The sequence below is a fragment of the Pipistrellus kuhlii genome, unplaced genomic scaffold (assembly GCF_014108245.1).
Source record: "Pipistrellus kuhlii isolate mPipKuh1 unplaced genomic scaffold, mPipKuh1.p scaffold_m20_p_9, whole genome shotgun sequence".
Classification (NCBI taxonomy): domain Eukaryota; kingdom Metazoa; phylum Chordata; class Mammalia; order Chiroptera; family Vespertilionidae; genus Pipistrellus; species Pipistrellus kuhlii.
The window spans coordinates 3,206,894-3,226,925 of NW_023425595.1; the positions used below are offsets into that span (position 1 = coordinate 3,206,894).

Below are 20,032 nucleotides of genomic sequence, written 5' to 3' on the forward strand. Positions count from 1 at the left end.
AAACAACTTCTTAAACATGGGCACATGAAAGGGGCCAGGAGAAAATGGGTTGATCAAATGAGTTCATTTCAATGCCACAGGATTTTGGGGCATCGGGAAATCCTTTGAGAGTCTAGTCAAAAGCTATGGGCATACATAAATAAACACATCCTGATTTTTGCTTGCAATTTGAGGATATGTGTGGACCCTCTGAGCCGACCCAGAAATGACCTAATTCCAGCATGTGAGCAAAAGGCATGATACTCCCAGTCAGAGAGGGGCCATTAAGGAGACTAGTCATTTCTACCAAGCGCAGGACTCCTCTATAGGTAATATTTGCACTAGAACTCCTCCTGTTCCAATCCTCCAATCCAGTCTGACATCTCCAATCTAATCCTGCTTTGTGACCCTCTGCTTCTCACAGTGTCAGGCCTGCGTGGTAGCAGTCTGAAGGCCCTAGCCGCCTACTCTTGCTCTCTCTCTCCCGTTCATTTTTCACAGACTTTACCACCAATAATTAGGTCTTGCACTTCTAACTCTACTTGATGGAACCAACCAACACAACTGGTACCAAGAATGATAAAAAAGAAGCGGTGATAAGAAAGAGTTTGGGTTTGGGATCACCAACACAAAGCTGGCAAGGGAGACACCTTCACAAATGGTATTTGGAGTACAGATAATTCCTGTCACAAGGTGGCAACCCAATGAATAAAAACTTCACAGATGGCTACTTAAAAGAATAGCCTGGTGGAGGAAAATGCCTTTGAACATTATGGAGAAAGAACACATATAAGGACAATGAAATAGCTGGGTACTAAGTTGGATTGCTGCCCTACAGAGGCATAATAAGAAACTAAGGACAATAAAACCAAGTGTGAAAGCCAGGGGATCTCTTTGGTCACTCCTGCAGAAGTAGTGTGGACACAATGGAGGAGCAAACTCAGATTCTGATATTTATAGTCACAGGCTTCAATGAGTGTTGAATACCTACTATGCTAAAACCAGTGCCTTGGCTAGAAAAACTTAAACTCCTGAACATGAGACTGAGTCATCTGGATGAATTCCCACAAACCTTGTGGTTCCATTGACTTTCCTGAATCTTCCCTACTGAGAGGGCTCACCTGTCTCTATTAAGAACTATAACTGGTTTCCATGGGGAGATACAGCACGGATCTCTCCACTTAAAGAGAGCAAGTGTCCTCCTCAAGACTTCCTCCCAAATTTGTCCTGCCTGCCAGGCCAGTAAAGAGAGTTAAGTCCCAGCCTAATCTCAGTTTAGGAAGTTCTGGCTCTGATCAGGAAAGAAAGAAACAATCCCCAATGAAGCTGCAAGAACACATTAGTATGTTCCAGCAGGAGGAATTGGATTTTGAGTGTGCTTGATCAAGGAGTACAGAAGTAAGAATGGATCAGCAAGAGTTCATTTACTTGGGAGTATTCTTTAGAGACATGAGCTATACACCCTAGCAAGAAATCTAGGGTATGTGCAAGTTTGCTGCTAGGTAACTCTTAGAAACTTGGAGAAAGCAATAGCCCATGCTGATCCAAGTGGAAATGCCCAAGATGGCACAGAGATGGTGGGATTAAATGGTGCATGGAAGTAGGCACACTGGATTGGATGGCTATATTATGTAAGATCCATCAGAGATTGTGTTTCATGGAAGGACACAGAGAGCACACTGTTCATCAAGGCCATCAGGAATATGCTGATCGCTAAGCCATTCAGTGGTGGCTTTCCTACAGGCTAGGGTTGACTGTAGGAGATATGTCACAGGACTTGGCCTACTAATAGCCCAGGGAATGATGAAGACTTGAAGAAATAGAGTCCAGGAGATGGTATTTAACTACCGTAAAAGGTGGGCCCTATAATTACCCTCACAATCAGATGACTTGAAGGGATATTCCAGAGGGTTTACGTACCCTAAGGAGTTGTAAAGTGGTTAGTAGAACACACTCTCCCTAGGAAGAAAACAGATAGGCAGACAAGCAGGGTGCTGCTTAATATAATCAATCAAAAAGAGCAAGAATGGATGAGCAGGAGGCTGAGGGTGGTAATCCCAACAGTAAGTCATGAACCTTGCTCAATTCCTAGATCTGAGCCAGTTTTCATACCAAGAACTTGTTGGCTACAGAGACAAATGGGTCCCCAAAAGGAAGAACAGCAACATCATGGCAAGTATATCCTATATAATAAAGAGGTAATATGCAAATTGACCCTCACACCCTCACAAAGATGGTCACCCCCATGTCATCACAAGATGGGTGCCCCCATGTTGTCACAAGATGGTGGGTAAGGAGGGCAGTTAGGGGGGACCAGGCCTGCAGGGGAGGGCAGTTGAGGGTGATCAGGCTGGTAGGGGAAGGCAGTTGGGGGTGATTGGGCTGGCAGGGAAGCAGTTAGGTGTCAATAAGGCTGGCAGGGGAAAAGTTAAGGGGTGATCAGGCAGGCAGGCAGGCAGGTGAATGGTTAAGAGCCAGCAGTCCTGAATTGTGAGTCGGACATCCCCTGAGGGGTCCCAGATTGGAAAGGGTGCATGCGGGCTGAGGGACCCCCCCTCAAGTTCACAAATTTCTGCACTGGGCCTCTAGTATTATAATGATTCCTTTGACATTTCCCTAAAAAGACATACAAAGACATGCACCTTTCATCACTACCTCTAAGAATGAAATATGATGTCTGTCAGGCCTCCCTGGGTTGGATTGGGTTCTGGAGACATATCTTAACCAGATGACTGTGGACTGAGGAGAGAGAAACACCCATACATCCTGAGGATTACTGGACACAAATGACATCGATACCTAGAGACCTAAAATGGCATCATGCCCACCTGTTAGAGGCATATGAGAGCAAGTTAATAAATTGAGTCCTGGCCAAATGCCAAGTTACAATGGATCCAGTGAGGCCATACACCCACCCAGTGATTGTTTTTCTGGGCTCCAAATAAATAATTGGGATTAACATACATGAGCTCCTACATGAGCTCCTTGCTCATCATAATAGAAAAGATGAATAAAACCTCTGAAACTGTCTTTCTCTTCCCAAGGTAGTGAATCAAAAACCATATCACATTCCTGGGGAATGGTGGAGATTAATGCCACCCTTAAGAATCTTTATGATGCAGTGGTGATGGCTTTTTTCATATCTCCATATTCTAATTTAATTCACCAATCAGGTCCCTGCAGAAACCTGATGACTACTGGTAAAATGGCAGAAGACAATCACATGCTCAACTAAGAAGTAGTTCCAATATGGCTGTCGTGTCATTCATGGTATCTTTGCTAGAGCAGATTAACATCAGAGAAGAGACTCAGAAACAATTCACATTCATGTGGAATGAACAATAATTTATAGTACTGTCCTAGGTCTCTGTTAATTTTCCTGCCATCACAGTGTAATCAGAAGAAATCTGGACCATCTGGACATCCTGCAGAATATCACATTGAGTCATTACATCAGTGACAGAACAGGGACAGTAAGAGCTAGCTAGCACACTGGAGGTGTTGGGAAAGCATCTCACTTCAGATGGTGGGAGATAATCCCAACGAAGAGCACATTGCTAAAGTTTTCAGGGGTCTAGAGATCAGAGGCATGCTGAGAAATACTGCCCAAAATGAAAGACATATTGCTGCATTTTTCATCGCTACCACCAAGAATGAAATATGATGTCTGTCAGGCCTCCCTGGGTTGGATTCTGGAGACAGCACAGTCAACACCTAGCAATACTATTCCAGCCCATATGCCAGGAAATCTGAAAGGTAGCCGGCTTTGTATGGGGCCTGGAACAAGAAAGGGATCTGCAGTCAGTCCAGGCAATGGTACAAATAGCTCTGCTGTAGATGTAAGGGTGATCTGGCTGTGACATTTGTCACCCCATTGATCACCAGGGTTGAATTAGGCTGATCTGGCTGACTAAGCGAGTGTTCCTCTCCTTCCTCACTGATCCATGTGCATTCTCCCAAATCTGTATGGTGGGTCAAAGAGGACACCCTTCCCCCAAGAGGAGAGTATTGGTCTTCAAAGGGTAGCTGTGCTCTCATGCTAGAACCTCCAAATGTGCTCTCAAATAGCTCTGCCACTTGAAGCACATGACCCACCAGGCCACCTGGTGTTGGAGATGTCACTGGTGGGAAAGGATGCAGTAGGGATCTTATATCAAGCTCCAATGGGAGAATCACAACATAGACCTCTGGGTTTCTAGACCAAGGCCATGTTATCTATAGCATTTGCTTTTGAGGAACATACCCTAGAGTGTTATTGGGCCCTCATGGACATGGGATATTTGATTCTGTGGTATCAAATGACTATCCTATATAATAAAAGCCTAATATGAAAATTGTCCCCTGACCAAGAATTCAACTGGGAGTTCAATTGCTTGCTATTACGTGCACTGACCACCAGGGGGTGGCACGGAACATAGCAGGTGTTGGCAACACAGCCCTGGCAGTGGGTGGGCCCTAATGGACCACACCTGGATGGTGGAGTAGGTGAGCAGGCAGTGCCAGGCCAATGCAGGTGGGAGTAGGGCCTGATCACCCCATCCATCACCCCGCAGATAGCAATCAGGGGTGGGAGGTGGGGGCGGGGCCGCCACTAGGCTCCAGGCCTTGAGGGAGCTGGACAGGGCCCAATGAATCAGGCAAAGGGGGTGCATGGGAGCCCAGGGGCCCAGGGCCTAGAGGTCAGCTGGGACCTGCCTTTCCACATCAGATTACTCATGCTTTAATCACCAATTAGGCCTAGGGAATGCACCCATGCACAAATTTCATGCAACAGGCCTCTACTTAATATAAAATTGCCCACCATAAGCTTAGTTCTATCAGACCCTGCAAGTTAAAAGGTTACACAGGACCATAGCAGGCCATCCTAAGGTAACACTGTATATCCAGCATGGATCCCAAGCAGAATCAGAGGGCACGATCAGGCTTCATGAGTAGGAACCCCAGACTCTTATACTCCATGGCTGTCCAGTGCCCCTCTCTCCACTTGCACCTACAGCCATTGTGAGGGGCGTTTACCAATACAACAAGCTGAAGGAGAAGTCTCCCACATGGAACATCTCGGAGTGTGAGCTCAGCTGGAAGTGGATGGTGGGTACATCAGAGAGCAGACTTGAATGACGGAGCTATGGAAAGTCCTTCCAGTGGGTAGAGCTCTGAGTGGTGCACCAAGTCATCTGCTTTGTGTGGAAGGAAAAGTGGCCTGAAGTGAGAACATATGTAACTCGTGGGCAGTGGTGATTGGCCTCACCAGCTGGTCAGGAGTCTGAAATGAAAAGGACTAAATGAGGAGAGACAAGGCAGCCTACAGTATAGGCATGTGGCTAGGCATATGGCAGTGAGCACTATGGCAGTGACCAAAAAACGTGATCATGGTAGACAAGAAAGCATCTACCAAGAAAAAGTCACTAAGTAGACAAAAATGACTCAGCTGGGTGACATTAGCCAGTATTTGCAATCAGCTACCCAAACCTGACATGAGGGGCACATGAACAGAATGGCAATGTTAGCAGAAATAGAGGTCACATAACACAACAGCCCGGACTGCTGCTTACTGAGCCAATCAACCACCACCACCTCCAAATAGCCTGCAGGCAACAAGGCCCAACCCAGAGCCCCTGATATGGCTCTATTCTGATCTAGTAGGACTGGGCCAGGGACCTGAGATTTTATATTTCTAACAAGAGCCCAAATAATGCGAATGATGCCAATGACACTATGTATTATAGTTTGAGGAGTAAGAACTTAAAGGAACAGACATTACCTCCTTTAAGGTCATAGGCTAGACTATGGGTAGAGGGGAACGTTCTTTTAATAGACTCACAAGGAGAGTCAAGAAAGTTTTTAGCAAGGACCACTTTTCCTCTTAAGCAACAGCAGCAGAGAAGTGCTGGCCCCTAAGAGCTGGCACCACAGATTAGGCTGACTTGATCCCTGGGAACGCTCCTTGGGAATGAAGGGGTTACTCTTTACTAAGCAACTTGAGGTAAGCAGCATGGACTGTGCTGCATCTTGAGGGATTTAGGTCTTATAACAAAGTCTTCTCTTTCCTCTGCATTGCTGGCTTGATCAGGGGCCTCAAACTTTCCATCTTGAGTTTCCATGAGCTGCAACAGAATCGTAACCAGGAGAAGTGTGCTACTCTCCAAAGGTTGGGAGGGATCTGGCAGGCAACCCCACCTCCCCATAAATCCAAGCCTATGCAACACTATTCCCACTTCCCTTGGGCTCTGTAAACCTGTGTTAGTCCTTCTCCTTCACAGTGGGCCTCCCAGGGCCTCTGGACAACCATAAGTCAGGCTGGACCAGGGCCACATTCTCACCGGGCTGCTCATGAATGTCCCTCTGGTGGACTGGGCAAATTTACCTGTGATTTGGCATTGGACCCCTTTTTTCTTATCATATTTCATTGGAAAAATCTGATCTCATTTAAGGTTTGTGTTTCTAGGCAGGTGACCAGTGGAATGCAAGCAGGGAAATGTAAACAGTTAATGAAATCTAACAGGGTCCACGCTGATATTCCATGCCTCCAACAAGCCTGAATCTCATATTTCCTCCATGGTGCTCTTCCTCCTGGGTATGGCCCGAGTCTGTTCTCCATCACCATGGTGAGCGCCTCAGGGAAACGCAGGTGTCTGCAGTCATTAGAAATTCAAATCCACCTGCTGCACCACGTGCGAGAAGAAGGGCAACTGGGGGTCAGCTGGGATGTGATGCGTGAGGGGTGGCTGCCTGGCCATGAGCCCAGAGGGATTCATAAATCATGCCGGTTTCCAGAGGCAAGGAGCTCTAATGGGAGTCAGGTGAGAGGCCCACCTGCAGCCAGGAGGCTGGATGCTATTACACAGTGGCCCCAGGAGGTCTGGAAGGTGGGCGTCTGTGATTCCTTACACCCTGGAAGCAATTTATGGCTCATGCCTGCTCTTTCTCTCTGCTTGTCCCCCTCCTCTGCACTGACCCTCACTCCACTCCCATTTTCTCATTTCTTTTTCCTTCCTCTCCTCTTCCCCGCTGTGTATGTGTAGTGAAGTAAGGCTTAAGACCCTAAGCATGAGGTCAGATGGGCACATTGGCTGTCCTGGGAAAGGGGAGTTTTGAGCACATGGCCAAGGTACATCAGGCCATTTGAAACCCAGGAATCCTGCCTGGAGGGGGCAAATGGACCAGGAGCCTTCAGTTAAAATATGAAGTGATCCCATTTTTGTCACTGTCCTCTGCTTCCACCCCTTCTCCACTTCAGCATCTGCTCACCTTTCTTGTTGTCACTATGGACTTTCCCTTCCCGGTAAGGAAACATTTTGGGCATGCTGGCCATTTTTCTGTCCCTCAATCACAGGATATGTGGCAACCCACCCAACCTGTAGGCTGCTTGCCTCTTAGTGGTCTTCAGGAAATATCAGATACATGTAAGTTCCCCAAACTCCCTAGGCACCAAAGACAGCGAGGCTAGAACTCAGTTCTCCGTCTTAGCTCTCTGCCCTTGAAAACTTGCCTTTCTCCCTGCGTTCCGCTTCCTTTCAGCAGAATGAAGGGTTAGACTCTGATCTCTAAGGTTTCTCTCACCTCTGACTTCAGTGGTTTGTTCTATATGGATCTGAATTTCTCAGGTCTCCCTGGTCTATGGCCCAAAACAGGTAACCGATTATAGCCATGCTCATCCATCACTGGCTTTTGTCCATAGGATCTTGGAAGACATGGGTGTCCCATGAGATCTCAGCCTCTGGTGTCCCTAGTGTCCCCTGGAGGTGTCTCCCAGCTGCTCACAAACCAGTCAGTTACCAGAGACACAATGCATCCCATTGCAGCTGCTGGGTTTCTCCCTTCTCCCACCCACTCACCCGCAGTTCCAGCAGGTAAAGTCCCTGAGAACACAATGTGGCTGTGAAGCTGCTGCTGATACTAAGTCACCGGCAATGTCCATGCTAGGGTGCTATCTGCCTCTCCTACAGCTCCTGGGCCTCCAAGTGCCAGAAGATCCTGGTTCACCTGAAGTGAGGTGATGGTCCGCTCCCACACTCACTCACAGTCATACCAGGTCCCCCGGACCTTCAAAAGGACCTGCTTCTGCCCCTAAGGGTCAGAGTCCACGGTACAAGTAGGTCCTCATTCTTTCCCACAGAGGCAATCTGAGTCTGACTTCATGGGGTTCTCTCCCCCCTTTTCCTCCCAGAGGGTGGGAGGGCCTCCCACAAATCACTTCCTGGTGGTCCCCCCACCTTTTTTAGAGACATGTTTGAATTCAATTTTCGGCTGAGACATGCCTCCTGCTCCCCAACATACACACATACACGTTCATATATATGCGCCTGTAATTTCCATCAGCCTAGCAAATAGGATAAATCAAAGGAATGCATGAGTGTGTGTGTGAGAGAGAGAGTATGTGTCTCCTGAGAGAAAGGGCAGAGAACTAACCGCTGTGCTCCAAGTGTCTTATCCGGGACGAGAAACCACAATCCTGGGTAAAAATGGAGAATGATCTTCCCCAACTCTTCCCCCAACGCATTCTAGAAGCAGGACTTGATCTCCAATGAAAACCTGTGACAGAAAGAGTAACTGGTCACTTCTCAAACTCGGAACTTGATGACAAATAAGAGCCAAAGTGACAAGGGAATAAAATAGCATAATGTAAAGAAAATAGTTTCTTGTGGTTAATGGAGGGGGCCTGGAAGCAAAAATACAGGCCAGATGCTCAGACTGGAAAATCAGCATAGTCCTATTTTAAGAACTAATGAAAAGAGCCTTGTAAAAGGACAAGGTAGAATAACAGCTATTTTCCTCCCTCTGGGAATGGGAATTAAAAAGTGGTTACAAAGAGTGGAGAACCAGGATTTCGAGTAAAGAAGCCTGGAATCTAGGCCTGACTTTTTCATCTCTGCTCCCTCCTGACAACCCAGAGAGCACAGGTCAGACCATATGTTCCTGTGTATACATATTAATAATTAATTAATTAATTGACAACTAAATTATTTTCAACACAGACTTAGTTTAGAGAATCAGAAGAACAATCAGAGTTGAGCATTAAAGGATGAAGAGAATGAGACATTGGAGTGTTATATTAGTGTTCTAGGTGATGTGACATTGGAGTGTGACATTAGTGTTCTAGGTGATGAGACAGTGGCATGTGACATTAGTGTTCCAGGTGATGAGACAGTAGAGTGTGACATTAGTGTTCTAGGTGATGAGACACTGGAGTGTGACATTAGTGTTCCAGGTGATGAGATAGTGGAGTGTGACATTAGTGTTCTAGGTGATGTGACATTGGAGTGTGACATTAGTGTTCTAGGTGATGAGACAGTGGCATGTGACATTAGTGTTCCAGGTGATGAGACAGTAGAGTGTGACATTAGTGTTCTAGGTGATGAGACAGTGGAGTGTGACATTAGTGTTCCAGGTGATGAGACAGTGAAGTGTGACATTAGTGTTCCAGGTGATGAGACAGTGGAGTGTGACATTAGTGTTCTAGGTGATGTGACATTGGAGTGTGACATTAGTGTTCCAGGTGATGAGACATTGGAGTGTGACATTAGTGTTCTAGGTGACGAGACAGTGGCATGTGACATTAGTGTTCTAGGTGATGAGACAGTGGAGTGTGACATTAGTGTTCCAGGTGATGAGACAGTAGAGTGTGACATTAGTGTTCCAGGTGATGAGACAGTGGAGTGTGACATTAGTGTTCCAGATGATGAGATAGTGGAATGTGACATTAGTGTTCTGAGTGATGAGGTAGTGGAGTGTGACATTAGTGTTCTAGGTGATGAGACATTGGAGTGTGACATTAGTGTTCCAGGTGATGAGACAGTGGAGTGTGACATTAGTGTTCTAGGTGATGAGACAGTGGAGTGTGACATTAGTGTTCCAGGTGATGAGACAGTGAAATGTGATATTAGTGTTCCAGGTGATGAGACACTGGAGTGTGACATTAGTGTTCCAGGTGGTGAGAGATTGGAGTGTGACATTAGTGTTCCAGGTAATGAGACTGTGGAGTGTGACATTAGTGTTCAAGTGATGAGACAGTGGAGTGAGACATTAGTGTTCTAGGTGATGAGACATGAGTGTTGTAGGTGAAGGGAGCAGCACTTGCCAAGTGCTGACATAGGGTAAGTAGCCAATAAATAGTAGGCTCTTCTTAAATTATCCCCCTCCCATCTGCTACCAACCAGTGTAATTGAGTGTTCTTATCTATGGCCACTGGTCTTTTTTCAGTTCCTCATACAGACCATGTTTCTTTTCCCACCTATAAAATGGGGGGGAATGGACATGGGTAATAGAAGGTTAACACAGGAAGGGATTTAGAAATAATCTAAATAGGACATGAACCCCTGAAGGCAGACCAGTGGCCATAGATGAGAACACTGAATGACATAGGTCGGTAGCAGAAGGGAGGGGGTAATGTAAGAAGAGCCTACCATTTATTGGCTACTTACCCTATGCCAGGCACTGTGCATGCATTATTAACTCATGTACTCCTCCCATCTAGCCTGAGTTAGGCGCTAGGTTAAACCCATTTTACAGAAGACAAAATGAAATGTAGAGATATTAAGCTAACAGTAATTCTATCTTTCCATGTTTCAGAAAGCTGTGAAAAATTGGGGTCTAGAAATAATGGCTTAAAAAGGCAAAGCATAAATTACCTGTTCTTCTGCTCTCACCATGAATACTCTCTACTTCACCCCCATCAGCATTCTCTAGAAAATTATCCCAGCCAGAAAATCCTCTCAAAATGGTCCTAGCTACTATTTTGGGCACAAATTTGAAATTTGGGCACAAATTGCAAAATTTCAATTCCACTTTACTTAGGAGTCTGGGGGTATGAGCCATAAATGCTGGTGGAATTTGGTGTCCATGGTGTAGATCAAACAGCAGCCACACAAGTGTCTTCCACATCATTCATTTCCCGACACAGCCCTAAAAATACAGCCACTGGGAGTTTCCCCAGACTCAGTGGAATTTGGGGGTCTCTATTCCCGCTTCTGGAAACACATCAACCTGCCACTTCTGGTGAAGGGGTCTATGACAATGCTCTTGGCTTTAATCATTGTTTTGACACAAGCACTAATATTAGTAACTCTTTCTTAGTTTTTAAATCTCATTCTTCAGAGAAGATAAATTAACTATATAAGTATGTCATGAAAACCGACTTGGCAAGCAAGGTCTGCTGGAGAGGAGCAGGGGTTGCTTTATTTTCCATGATCTCAGTGTAAAATAAATAGATTTATCTTAGATGTTCATGTAAGGTCATCGGGAGCACAGTGATTGAAACCGTGGCCCTTGGCTGACGTGAATCCAGAGCATGATCTAATCAGGCCTGGAATTCTCCAAGAAAAAAAAAAAAAAAAAGAAGGGAAAAAACAGCTGGCCTAAAAATGTGGTTCAAAGTTATCTCAGCACAAGGAAGTTTTCCCTTTCTGCTCAAGCCTCCTGGGAACTCTCCAAAGCCAGCCTGATTTACAGCATTTTTTAAAGTTTCTTTGTTCTGTTAACAGTGAGTGAGGTTAAGTCTGAGCAGACCTGGCCCTCTCCCTCATCCTTCTCCCGACAGGCACAGATCTTCCTCGGTGTGATGGCCTTGCTCCAGAATGTTGGTAGCTGAGCAACCTTGCACAAAGCATTTAACCCCACTGGGTCCCTGTTTCCTCATCTTAGTGGCTGCAATCACAGTTATGATTGGCCATCCCATGTAACCTATCATTCTGTCAACTCTCTCAGCTTCTGGAGGATAATATTGCTTTTGTGAAAATGAAATGAGATGACTGATGTAAAGTGATTAGCACGTTGCCAGGCACATCTGGTCCCAGCCATTTGATAGAGAAGCAGTGTAGTGATCCAGGGTGTGAGTGCCAGAATTGAAGATGCTGCATCTGAGACTTGGCTCCATCACTTACCAGCTCTGGGCAGGTTACTTGGCCTCTCCATGCCACAGTTTTCTCATCTGCACAATGGGCTAATAAGGATGCGGATCCCACTGCCTTGCAGGGTTGTCATGAGGATGCTGCAATGAGATAACACTTAGTGTCCAGGACATAACAAATAGTAAGTAAATGTTAGTTATGACTACAATGACTTGGAAGTAATGAAAATCACAATCACAGCTATGATTAATAATATTATCTCCCAGAAGTATTTAGACTTCTTTAATTATTAAGCAAACAAATCACCTCTGGTTAACTTGTAAAGAAATTTTTAAAAATGTATTGGGTGGCTCTAAGAGAGTTGACAGAATCAAAGTTACATGGAATGGCCACGCATTGGAAGGAACCAGGAAATAAGAGTCAGGAGCGACCCCAGGTAAGTCACAGGAACTAAGGATAGTACCTTCAAGGGGTTGCACTGAGAAGGAATTAGCTTTACTACCTTTGAGTCACCCTCCAAAGAAGGGTGTGCATTTGGACATCTCAACCAAGACCAAATCCAATGGGCTTGGAAATTATCCAAAGGGGAACCTATATATCACCAAGAGCAGGGGCTGGGATACTGGGTGAGCAAAACTACTGATGCCAGCTACAATTTGACCACATTACTACCAATATCAATATTTATAACATTAGCCGAAACCGGTTTGGCTCAGTAGATAGAGCGTCGGCCTGCGGACTGAAAGGTCTCGGGTTCGATTCCGGTCAAGGGCATGTACCTTGGTTGCGGGCACATCCCCAGTGGGGGGTGTGCAAGAGGCAGCTGGTCGATGTTTCTCTCTCATCGACGTTTCTAACTCTCTATCCCTTTTATAATTCCTCTCTGTGTAAAATCAATAAAATATATTTCAAATTTTTTTTTATAACATTAACTAGTACCCTGCACACAAACCCATGTGCCAATAGCTCACTGCTGCCCTCCTGTAGCTCTCTGCCTGCTGACCCACCCTCCTGTAATTCACCCCTTCCCCTCGCCCCTCACAGCTTGCTGCCCTGCCCCATCCTACAGCTCTCTGCTGCCCGCTTGTAGTTAGTTGCCTCACCCTCCTATAGATCCATGAGCCAGTTGTTATGCTATTGGTTGTTATGAATAATTAGCATATTCCTCTCTTATTATATAGTATAATTATGGTAGTTGCTGCTGATATTATTAGCCGTTCAGGAAAGGGCAAAACCAATCAAAATGACAGTCCGAGAATATCTAGACCTGAACTTGACAAACACTGCGATTCCTAGCTAATCAGAGTAGCCACTAGACCAGAACCATTTTCATTCCCCTTTGAAAAACAAATTAAGTTTTTCCCAAAATACTTTTACCTTTTGGAAAAATTATACTTTCCCATGATAAAAGAAAGACTATCATTTCTTACCTGCTTTTTAAATGTATTACACTGGGCATATTTTATCTCACTAACTGTGTTGCCAGGTTAACCATCGTTTATTTAACCACCATTAAATAAAGTTTATTGGAAACAATAAAGATAAGTGTTGAAGTTATCATTTTTATAACTGTTCATAATGAATACCTTTAAATAGTGCATTGGTCATTCAGTTCTCCAGGACACACCACAAAAGCCACGCAGCTACTCGCCCTGGAGAATGCTACCTGGAGTTGCCGGAGTGAGAAGCAGTTCAATCACCAATCCATACCTGCAGTTCATAAGTTCTGCCCATCATGTATCTGTGGTAAAATAGGAAAAATAGATGCTCACGGGGACAACTCCTGTTTCTTGAATTATGAAGCGATTCAATGCTTACGACATTCAGGTGCTATGACAGCACTTAAACATGCTTGGGGATAATGCACTACTTCTTAAAATAGCCTAACTTCCAGAAACGGCATTGCTGTTGGACTCTTTAGCTGAATCCACTGAGGGCTCAGCTTGGAAAGCAGTGTTTGTGTTCTGTCTTAATGGAGAGCCCATGGCTATGGAAAGGCAATACAATCTCCTTTGGGTTAGAAATCTCTGGGCACTACTGGGAAGACATGGGCTTCTCCTATCAGCTGCCCCGTGTTCTCTGAGCCTCTCTCAGCAACTGAGTTTCGGCAGTCCTGGAGCCTACCTCTTTGAGTCTCTCTACTCTTTGGAGAGAGCGACTCATAATGAAGAGTGTATTGCAAACTATTCTCCTTGGGGGATGATGTGTTTACACTGACCTTTATCTCCTCTGTTGACATTTCTGTTGTGCCCAGCAAACATAGCTGCATACCAGGAGTAAGGGGACTGAGTTCTTTACTGAACTAAGGGTGCCCGGAAGGACTGACACCCCCCCTTCACCCCCTATTTCCTTGGCCTCCTTAATCACGTCCAAAGGAAGACAGAGAGGGAGACACTGAGAATCTACCCATCAGAACAGACGACACAGGCAGTCATCAGTCATTGAGAGGCCAATGGAACGTGCTTTGGCAGGAGAGCTATGGAAAGTCTTATTTTATAATGGCATTGAAACCATGTATTAAAGTATTATCCAGAAGAATTCTCTCTCCATCCTCCCTAAGGATGCATGCTTGGTACTAAAGGACTTGCAGGGGCCCCAAATCCTGTGTAAAATGCCCCAAGGGCACAGAGAGAGGAAATGGGTGAGGCTGTGCACACAAACTTACTCAAGTTAATCACTGTGTGAGAATTTTAACACTGTACCTTTCTCCCTCATTTAGAACATCTTTCACCACGGAATGTTGGAAATCTGATCATCTAGCTCACACTAAGGTAGCTGGGCATGAAAAAGAACCCAAGGGGGAGGACACTGCCTAACTTGAAGGTATAATAGTAAGAAAACTCCTGGGTGGGCCCTAACTCTGTGAAAATGCTTGATTTGATTCAGAACCATCTTAAGAGGCAGATGCTATTAACTTCCTCATACAGACGAGCAAATGGATGAGGCTCAGAGAGGCAATGATTTGTCTGAGGGAAGCCCAGCAAAAGATAAATAAAAATGGCCAAAGCTGGCATTGCACCTTGATTCAGCTTATCGCTGAAACATGAAGCCCAGAGAGCTGTGCTCCTGCACCCGACCTGCACCTCAGCTTTTACAACTACAAATGCCTGGATTCTTCCCGTGACAGATAATGCAGTCTCTCAGAGATGGGAACCAGGTGGGGTACTGACTTTTTTTAAAGGCCCCATAAGGTAACTCTACTGGGCAGCTGGGTTGAGAACCACTGAGACAAGGCACCATGCTACCACTGGAAGAGACAGAATCCATGTCTCTTTCCTTCTTTGAGTCTAAGCAAGACCTTTCAGCAACCAGAACTCCCTCACTGCCCCTCTGCCTTCTGAGTGAGGGGAAGTGCCAGGCCAGAAACCAGACCAGGCTCCCTGGCCAGGAAGCCAACAGATACACCTCTGTGTCTGCCCCTGGGAGGTAAAGAGAAGATCAGAGGAGAGTCAGAAGGGAAAGTGAAGGGCATAAAAGAATATGTGTGATTGGTCAGGAGGCCCATGGGATGTTGGAAGGAAAGAGTAGCTGCAAGATGGGGAAGCGGGAGGACTGGTTCTTGGAAGGGAGAGCATTGGTGGGGGAGCCAGGAAACCTGGGCTCTCACTACCTCGGGGGCCTCAGAGGTCCCAGGTATTCCAGGTAGCTTCACTGGGAGTGGAAGGAGAAGGGCTTTCCTCTAACAAGAAAGGTTAGACTTGGGTTTTTAGTTTTCCTTAAACAGCCCCACCTCTAGACAGCCTTCTAATGGAGCTCCCTGCAAGAAACTCTGCCCCACCCCTCATTCCCTTCTTCAATGGGCCAAAGTGACCCTTCTCAACTTCAAAATAGGTTAATCCTTGGTCAGATCTCTTCCAGGCCTCCTAATGCCCCCAGAATAAAGGCCAAAGCATGAATATAGCTTTAAATTTTTTAAAATCCCTGTAGGGTCTTTTGTTTACTACCCTTTCTGTTTTTCATACAAGTTGGCTTTGACTTGCTCTGAGCCTTTGCACAGACTGTGCCTTCAGCCCGAAACTCTCTTCCCATTCCACTATTTGCTCACCCTTCAGCGCTCGGGTTAGATACCGTTTGCAAGCATGTCAAACTCATGGCCGGCAGAAGTGTCTGCACTGAAGCCTACAGCCTATTCCAGGAGCTTATAATAGTCTTCAAGCAGCCTCATTCCACAGTCCAAGCTCACTGGTGACTCCTGACCAGAGGGTGTCAGCCTGCCTGGAACCTTGTCTCTTCTGGACTTCCAACGGGGACCATATCCGTCACTCACCTGAGGGGCAACTGATGGATGCTCTCTCCACTCTATGTTTCTTTCTCTCTCTCCCTTCCTCTCACTCTAAAAAAAATCAATAAACATATCAGGTGAGGATTTTTTAAAAGCCCACTGAACATTGGATTTGCACCTTGAGGCCAGGTGGCCTTGGAAATATCACAACTCTGAACTCCCGGGTCTTCATCTGTCAGGTGGACCTGTATCTGGCCCCCAGGACTGTGGTGATGAGGAAGAATCAACAGACTGGCATTGAGGAAACACACAGCAAGTTCCTAGTGGCTCAGAATACACGTGGGCAGTGTGTGTAGTGCGTACAAGTGCCCAGGTTAGGGGACAAGCAGAGCCCAGAATACAGCCTGGCTTTCATGGCCAAGCTATGTGTCCACAGCTATAGTCACCCAAAGGGAGCATCTTTCAGTAATGCATACAAATGCACCCTAAAAACAGTCCTGGCACAAGGTCTCAGTGAACATTAATCGGGTCTTCAATTCTCTGTTATCCACACACAGAGAAACAAAGACTGTGGTTGCTGAAATCATCTGAATACACTTCCCCAGAGGAGAGGGGGTGGCAATATAACATGGTACTAAAAATAACACCTTTGGAGTTAGGGTTGAAGCCCCAGTCCTGCCACTAACTATGCTGAATGGTCATAAGCAAGATGCATAACCTCTCTGAGTTTGTTTTATCATCTGTAAAAGGGGAATAATTTGAGAGGATTACCGCTGAGGAGCATAATTACTATCTCCTGAATACCTCATGATTCAAGTGTTCTGGGACCTAGTTTTATGGGGAAGGAGGCCGCAGATCACCAGAGGTACTTAAACATTCATTATTGTAATTGGTATTTATTAAAATCCTAATGTCTTTTAGGCTCTGGAGCACTTACACTATCTACAGAGAATGTCCTGTTTGCCAGACAATGTGCTAAGCACTGCACACAGCCACCCTAAGAGGGAGACACTATGATTATCTGCCTGAAAGGAAGTGGCAAAGTAGTTAAGAGAGCAATGAATCCATGCTTGCAATCATTAAACACTAAACAAACAGAGACAGAAAACAAGGATAAGGATATACTTTGAGTGAGGTGGTGGCTAGGAATTGGAGTGGGTTGTTGTAGGCAACCTAGATACCCATATCCAGATAGTTCAATACAGCGGTCGCCAACCTTTCAAACCTGACAGACCAGCTGGGGTCCGCGGACCACCGGCTGGGGACCACTGGTTTAGTATAAATACATAAGGAAACATTACACAGTGGTCAAAAATCATCATTTACATCTAGGAATAGGGAGAGATCTCAAAAACCATGTGAAAGTGGCAAAAAAAAAAGGTAAGAAACAGGCTGAGATTTAGAACATGAAAGAATAGGATAGTATGTGCCAAGTTATGGGGCAATCGCTCATCAGAGAGGGCACCTCAGCCCTGCGAGCATCCGTCACAGATGTCGAGGGCCAGGGAAATCCCTGGGTTCACCTGTTCATTCCAGGATTGCCACTGACACATACTGGGAACAATAGTGACTGAAACATGCACCCTGACCTCGAGGAGCCCATGCCCCAGATACTTTTAATAGGAGCATAAATGGCAACGATTTTTGAAGGGTAATTAGGTCCACCTATTAAAACGCAAAATGTGTTTCCTGATCTAAATGCATGGACCCTTTGGTCAGCCATCACACTTCTAGTAATATTTACATAAAGGCACAGAGTATTTATTAAAGGATTCTTCATTGCAGCACTGTAATATCAGAAACCCACATAAACAACTGTCGTATGAGAAGGGTTAAGTAAACTGTGTTACAGCCGCATGAACCATAAAAAATGTTATGTAGCTATTGAAGAAATGTATAAACTATCATTCAAACGCAAAAGCCAAGTTTAGGACTATCATGAGTGGATAATGTATGTGTAACCGAGCACTAGGAGGGATGTTTTCTATTGCCTTTGAAGTCTGCTTAAGCCCAAAGTTGTAAACTAGGTGGCGGGTATCACACATTCTAAATCGGAGTTCCAGACACACCCACACAGGTCTTACTATGCGGTACCCAAAGAGGCCCTTCACTGTCACTCCACCTTGCCCACCTCCAGGTCATGGAAGAAAAGGTGGCGAGCCATTAGATTTTTGGAATGGGACTCAGTCATGTTTCTCCTCCCCTCCCCTTCAAATGGAGAGAGGTGCTCCCCAAGAGGAGCCCTCACGGAATCTGGATTTATCTGCCAGGAGAAGCAGTCACATCTCACCCTTTAATGTAATGTGTCCTGGGAACAAGTCCCAAGCCCACCACCAGGTGTTGCTAGCAGAGAGTGTTCTGGGATCATCTACAAGGTAGCCCTCCAAGTATGAGAAGTCTAGACAGGGAGATAGAAACCCCACCTATAGCCTAGAAAGAGTAAGAGCCGGTAGGGTGCCTGAAGCTACCTGTGATGGAGAGAGGAGTGAGGACAGCAGCAGAACCTACTGGCACTTGTAGGTGGGTTGGACATGTCACAGAGTTTTCCTATGGGCTAGGTCATGGCCACCTTAATATTCCAGCGTTCAGAACAAGAGTACAAATGGAGGCCCAAATACCCTATGTCTAAATATTTTAAAGTATAAATCAAGCCAAATAAAAGATGTTTTTCCATCATGACCTAAGAATCTGGATGATCCTTGCATTCACTCCCAAATACAAAGCGTAGTGACAGCTGGCCCTGCCAAGTCTCCCTTCATTTCCCACTTCTGGGTTTCACCTCCAACACACACACACACACACACACACACACACACACACACACACGAGTTCCATCCTCATTCCCGGCAAGCAGCACCCCTTGGCTACTCCTTGGGCCTCATGAACCTGGAAAAGAAGGTCCTACAAAGACCATTCGGGCAAGGAATTCTGGGATCCCATTACCCTTAATGAGATCTAGAATTGCTGCTTGAGCTCCAGGCAGGAACATCCTCCTGGATCTGGTGATTTCTCCCCCAGTGAAGAACTTTAGATCTAAAAGGTGAGCATGGGGTCCTCTGAAGGGTGAGGTCCAGGGCTGACACCTTTCTTGCCAAATCTGAGGATAGTGCTGGGCCAAACAAATGATGAATGGGCTGGGTGGCTCAGGGGTAGGGCTCAGGTTTGGGAGCAATCGAGACTAGTTGCTTGTGGAAGGAGGATCATGAGGTCTGTGAAGAGCCAAGATTTGGACAACTGCCATGGTTACAATAGTGGCAGGCAAATACGACTGTCTTTTTCTTCTAACTCCCACATCCCCACAGTGAAGGGGCCAAAAGCTACAAAGGGCATGAGGTGCAAGAAGTTTGAAAGAGTAGATCCTATCACCACCACCACCTTTCCTTCCCGACAGGTCAGCATTGAGCTGGGTCAGAGGTAGTGGCGAAAGAAACTTTGAATTAGATGAAAGACTCAAGTTTTCATTTATATTGGACTGGATTTTTTAATATCTGCCAGTGATCAAAAAGCGATAAGGTCATCAGAGATGCCTTCAAGGGATTGAAAGGAGTATCAATAGAGGACATCTGAAATAAGCAATTAGGGAAAATTGAATCAATTCTCACCTGCTCAATAATTAACCTAAAGCCTAAACCAATTAGCAATGCTTTTGTATGTATGTATATAGGAATTTTATGACTTCATACAGTACTTGTTACTCCAGAGGAGTAAGAAGGAGAAAGGGAGAGGTGATTTTAAGTTTTCAAATCATATATCTGAGTTACTTTGATTTAACATTTTTTCTGGAAAGGCGTATGAGGTTTTGAAAGACTTATAATTGCCTCTATTTGCCCAACGAGGCACTTAGCAAATCTCTTAAACCCAGGAGAAAAAAAATCAAGTCTAACACGAGATCTAACTTGGGCAACACTTATTTCCCTTCTTAAAGCGGCCGCAAGGCCAAACTCTATGATTTTCCTAGGGGGAGAGGTTGTTTATTATTTCAACT

The 20,032-nt window shown here is 45.5% G+C and overlaps 1 protein-coding gene across 3 annotated transcripts in view; it reads right to left on the reverse strand.

Moving 5' to 3' along the window:
- PAMR1 (peptidase domain containing associated with muscle regeneration 1) overlaps positions 1–20,032 on the reverse strand; it is a 131,040-nt gene that overhangs the window by 65,819 nt on the left and 45,189 nt on the right. The window contains exons 2-4 of one of the 3 annotated variants that reach the window (XM_036428422.2): positions 13,412–13,566; positions 11,859–11,965; positions 8,389–8,511 (exon numbers count right to left, since the gene is read on the reverse strand). In XM_036428422.2, the coding sequence (XP_036284315.1) occupies positions 8,389–8,511; positions 11,859–11,889 (154 nt within the window). In that variant the 5' untranslated portion in view covers positions 11,890–11,965; positions 13,412–13,566. The remainder of the gene's footprint in view (positions 1–8,388; positions 8,512–11,858; positions 11,966–13,411; positions 13,567–20,032) is intronic. The other 2 variants (XM_036428425.2, XM_036428424.2) reach the window with 2 other exon arrangements.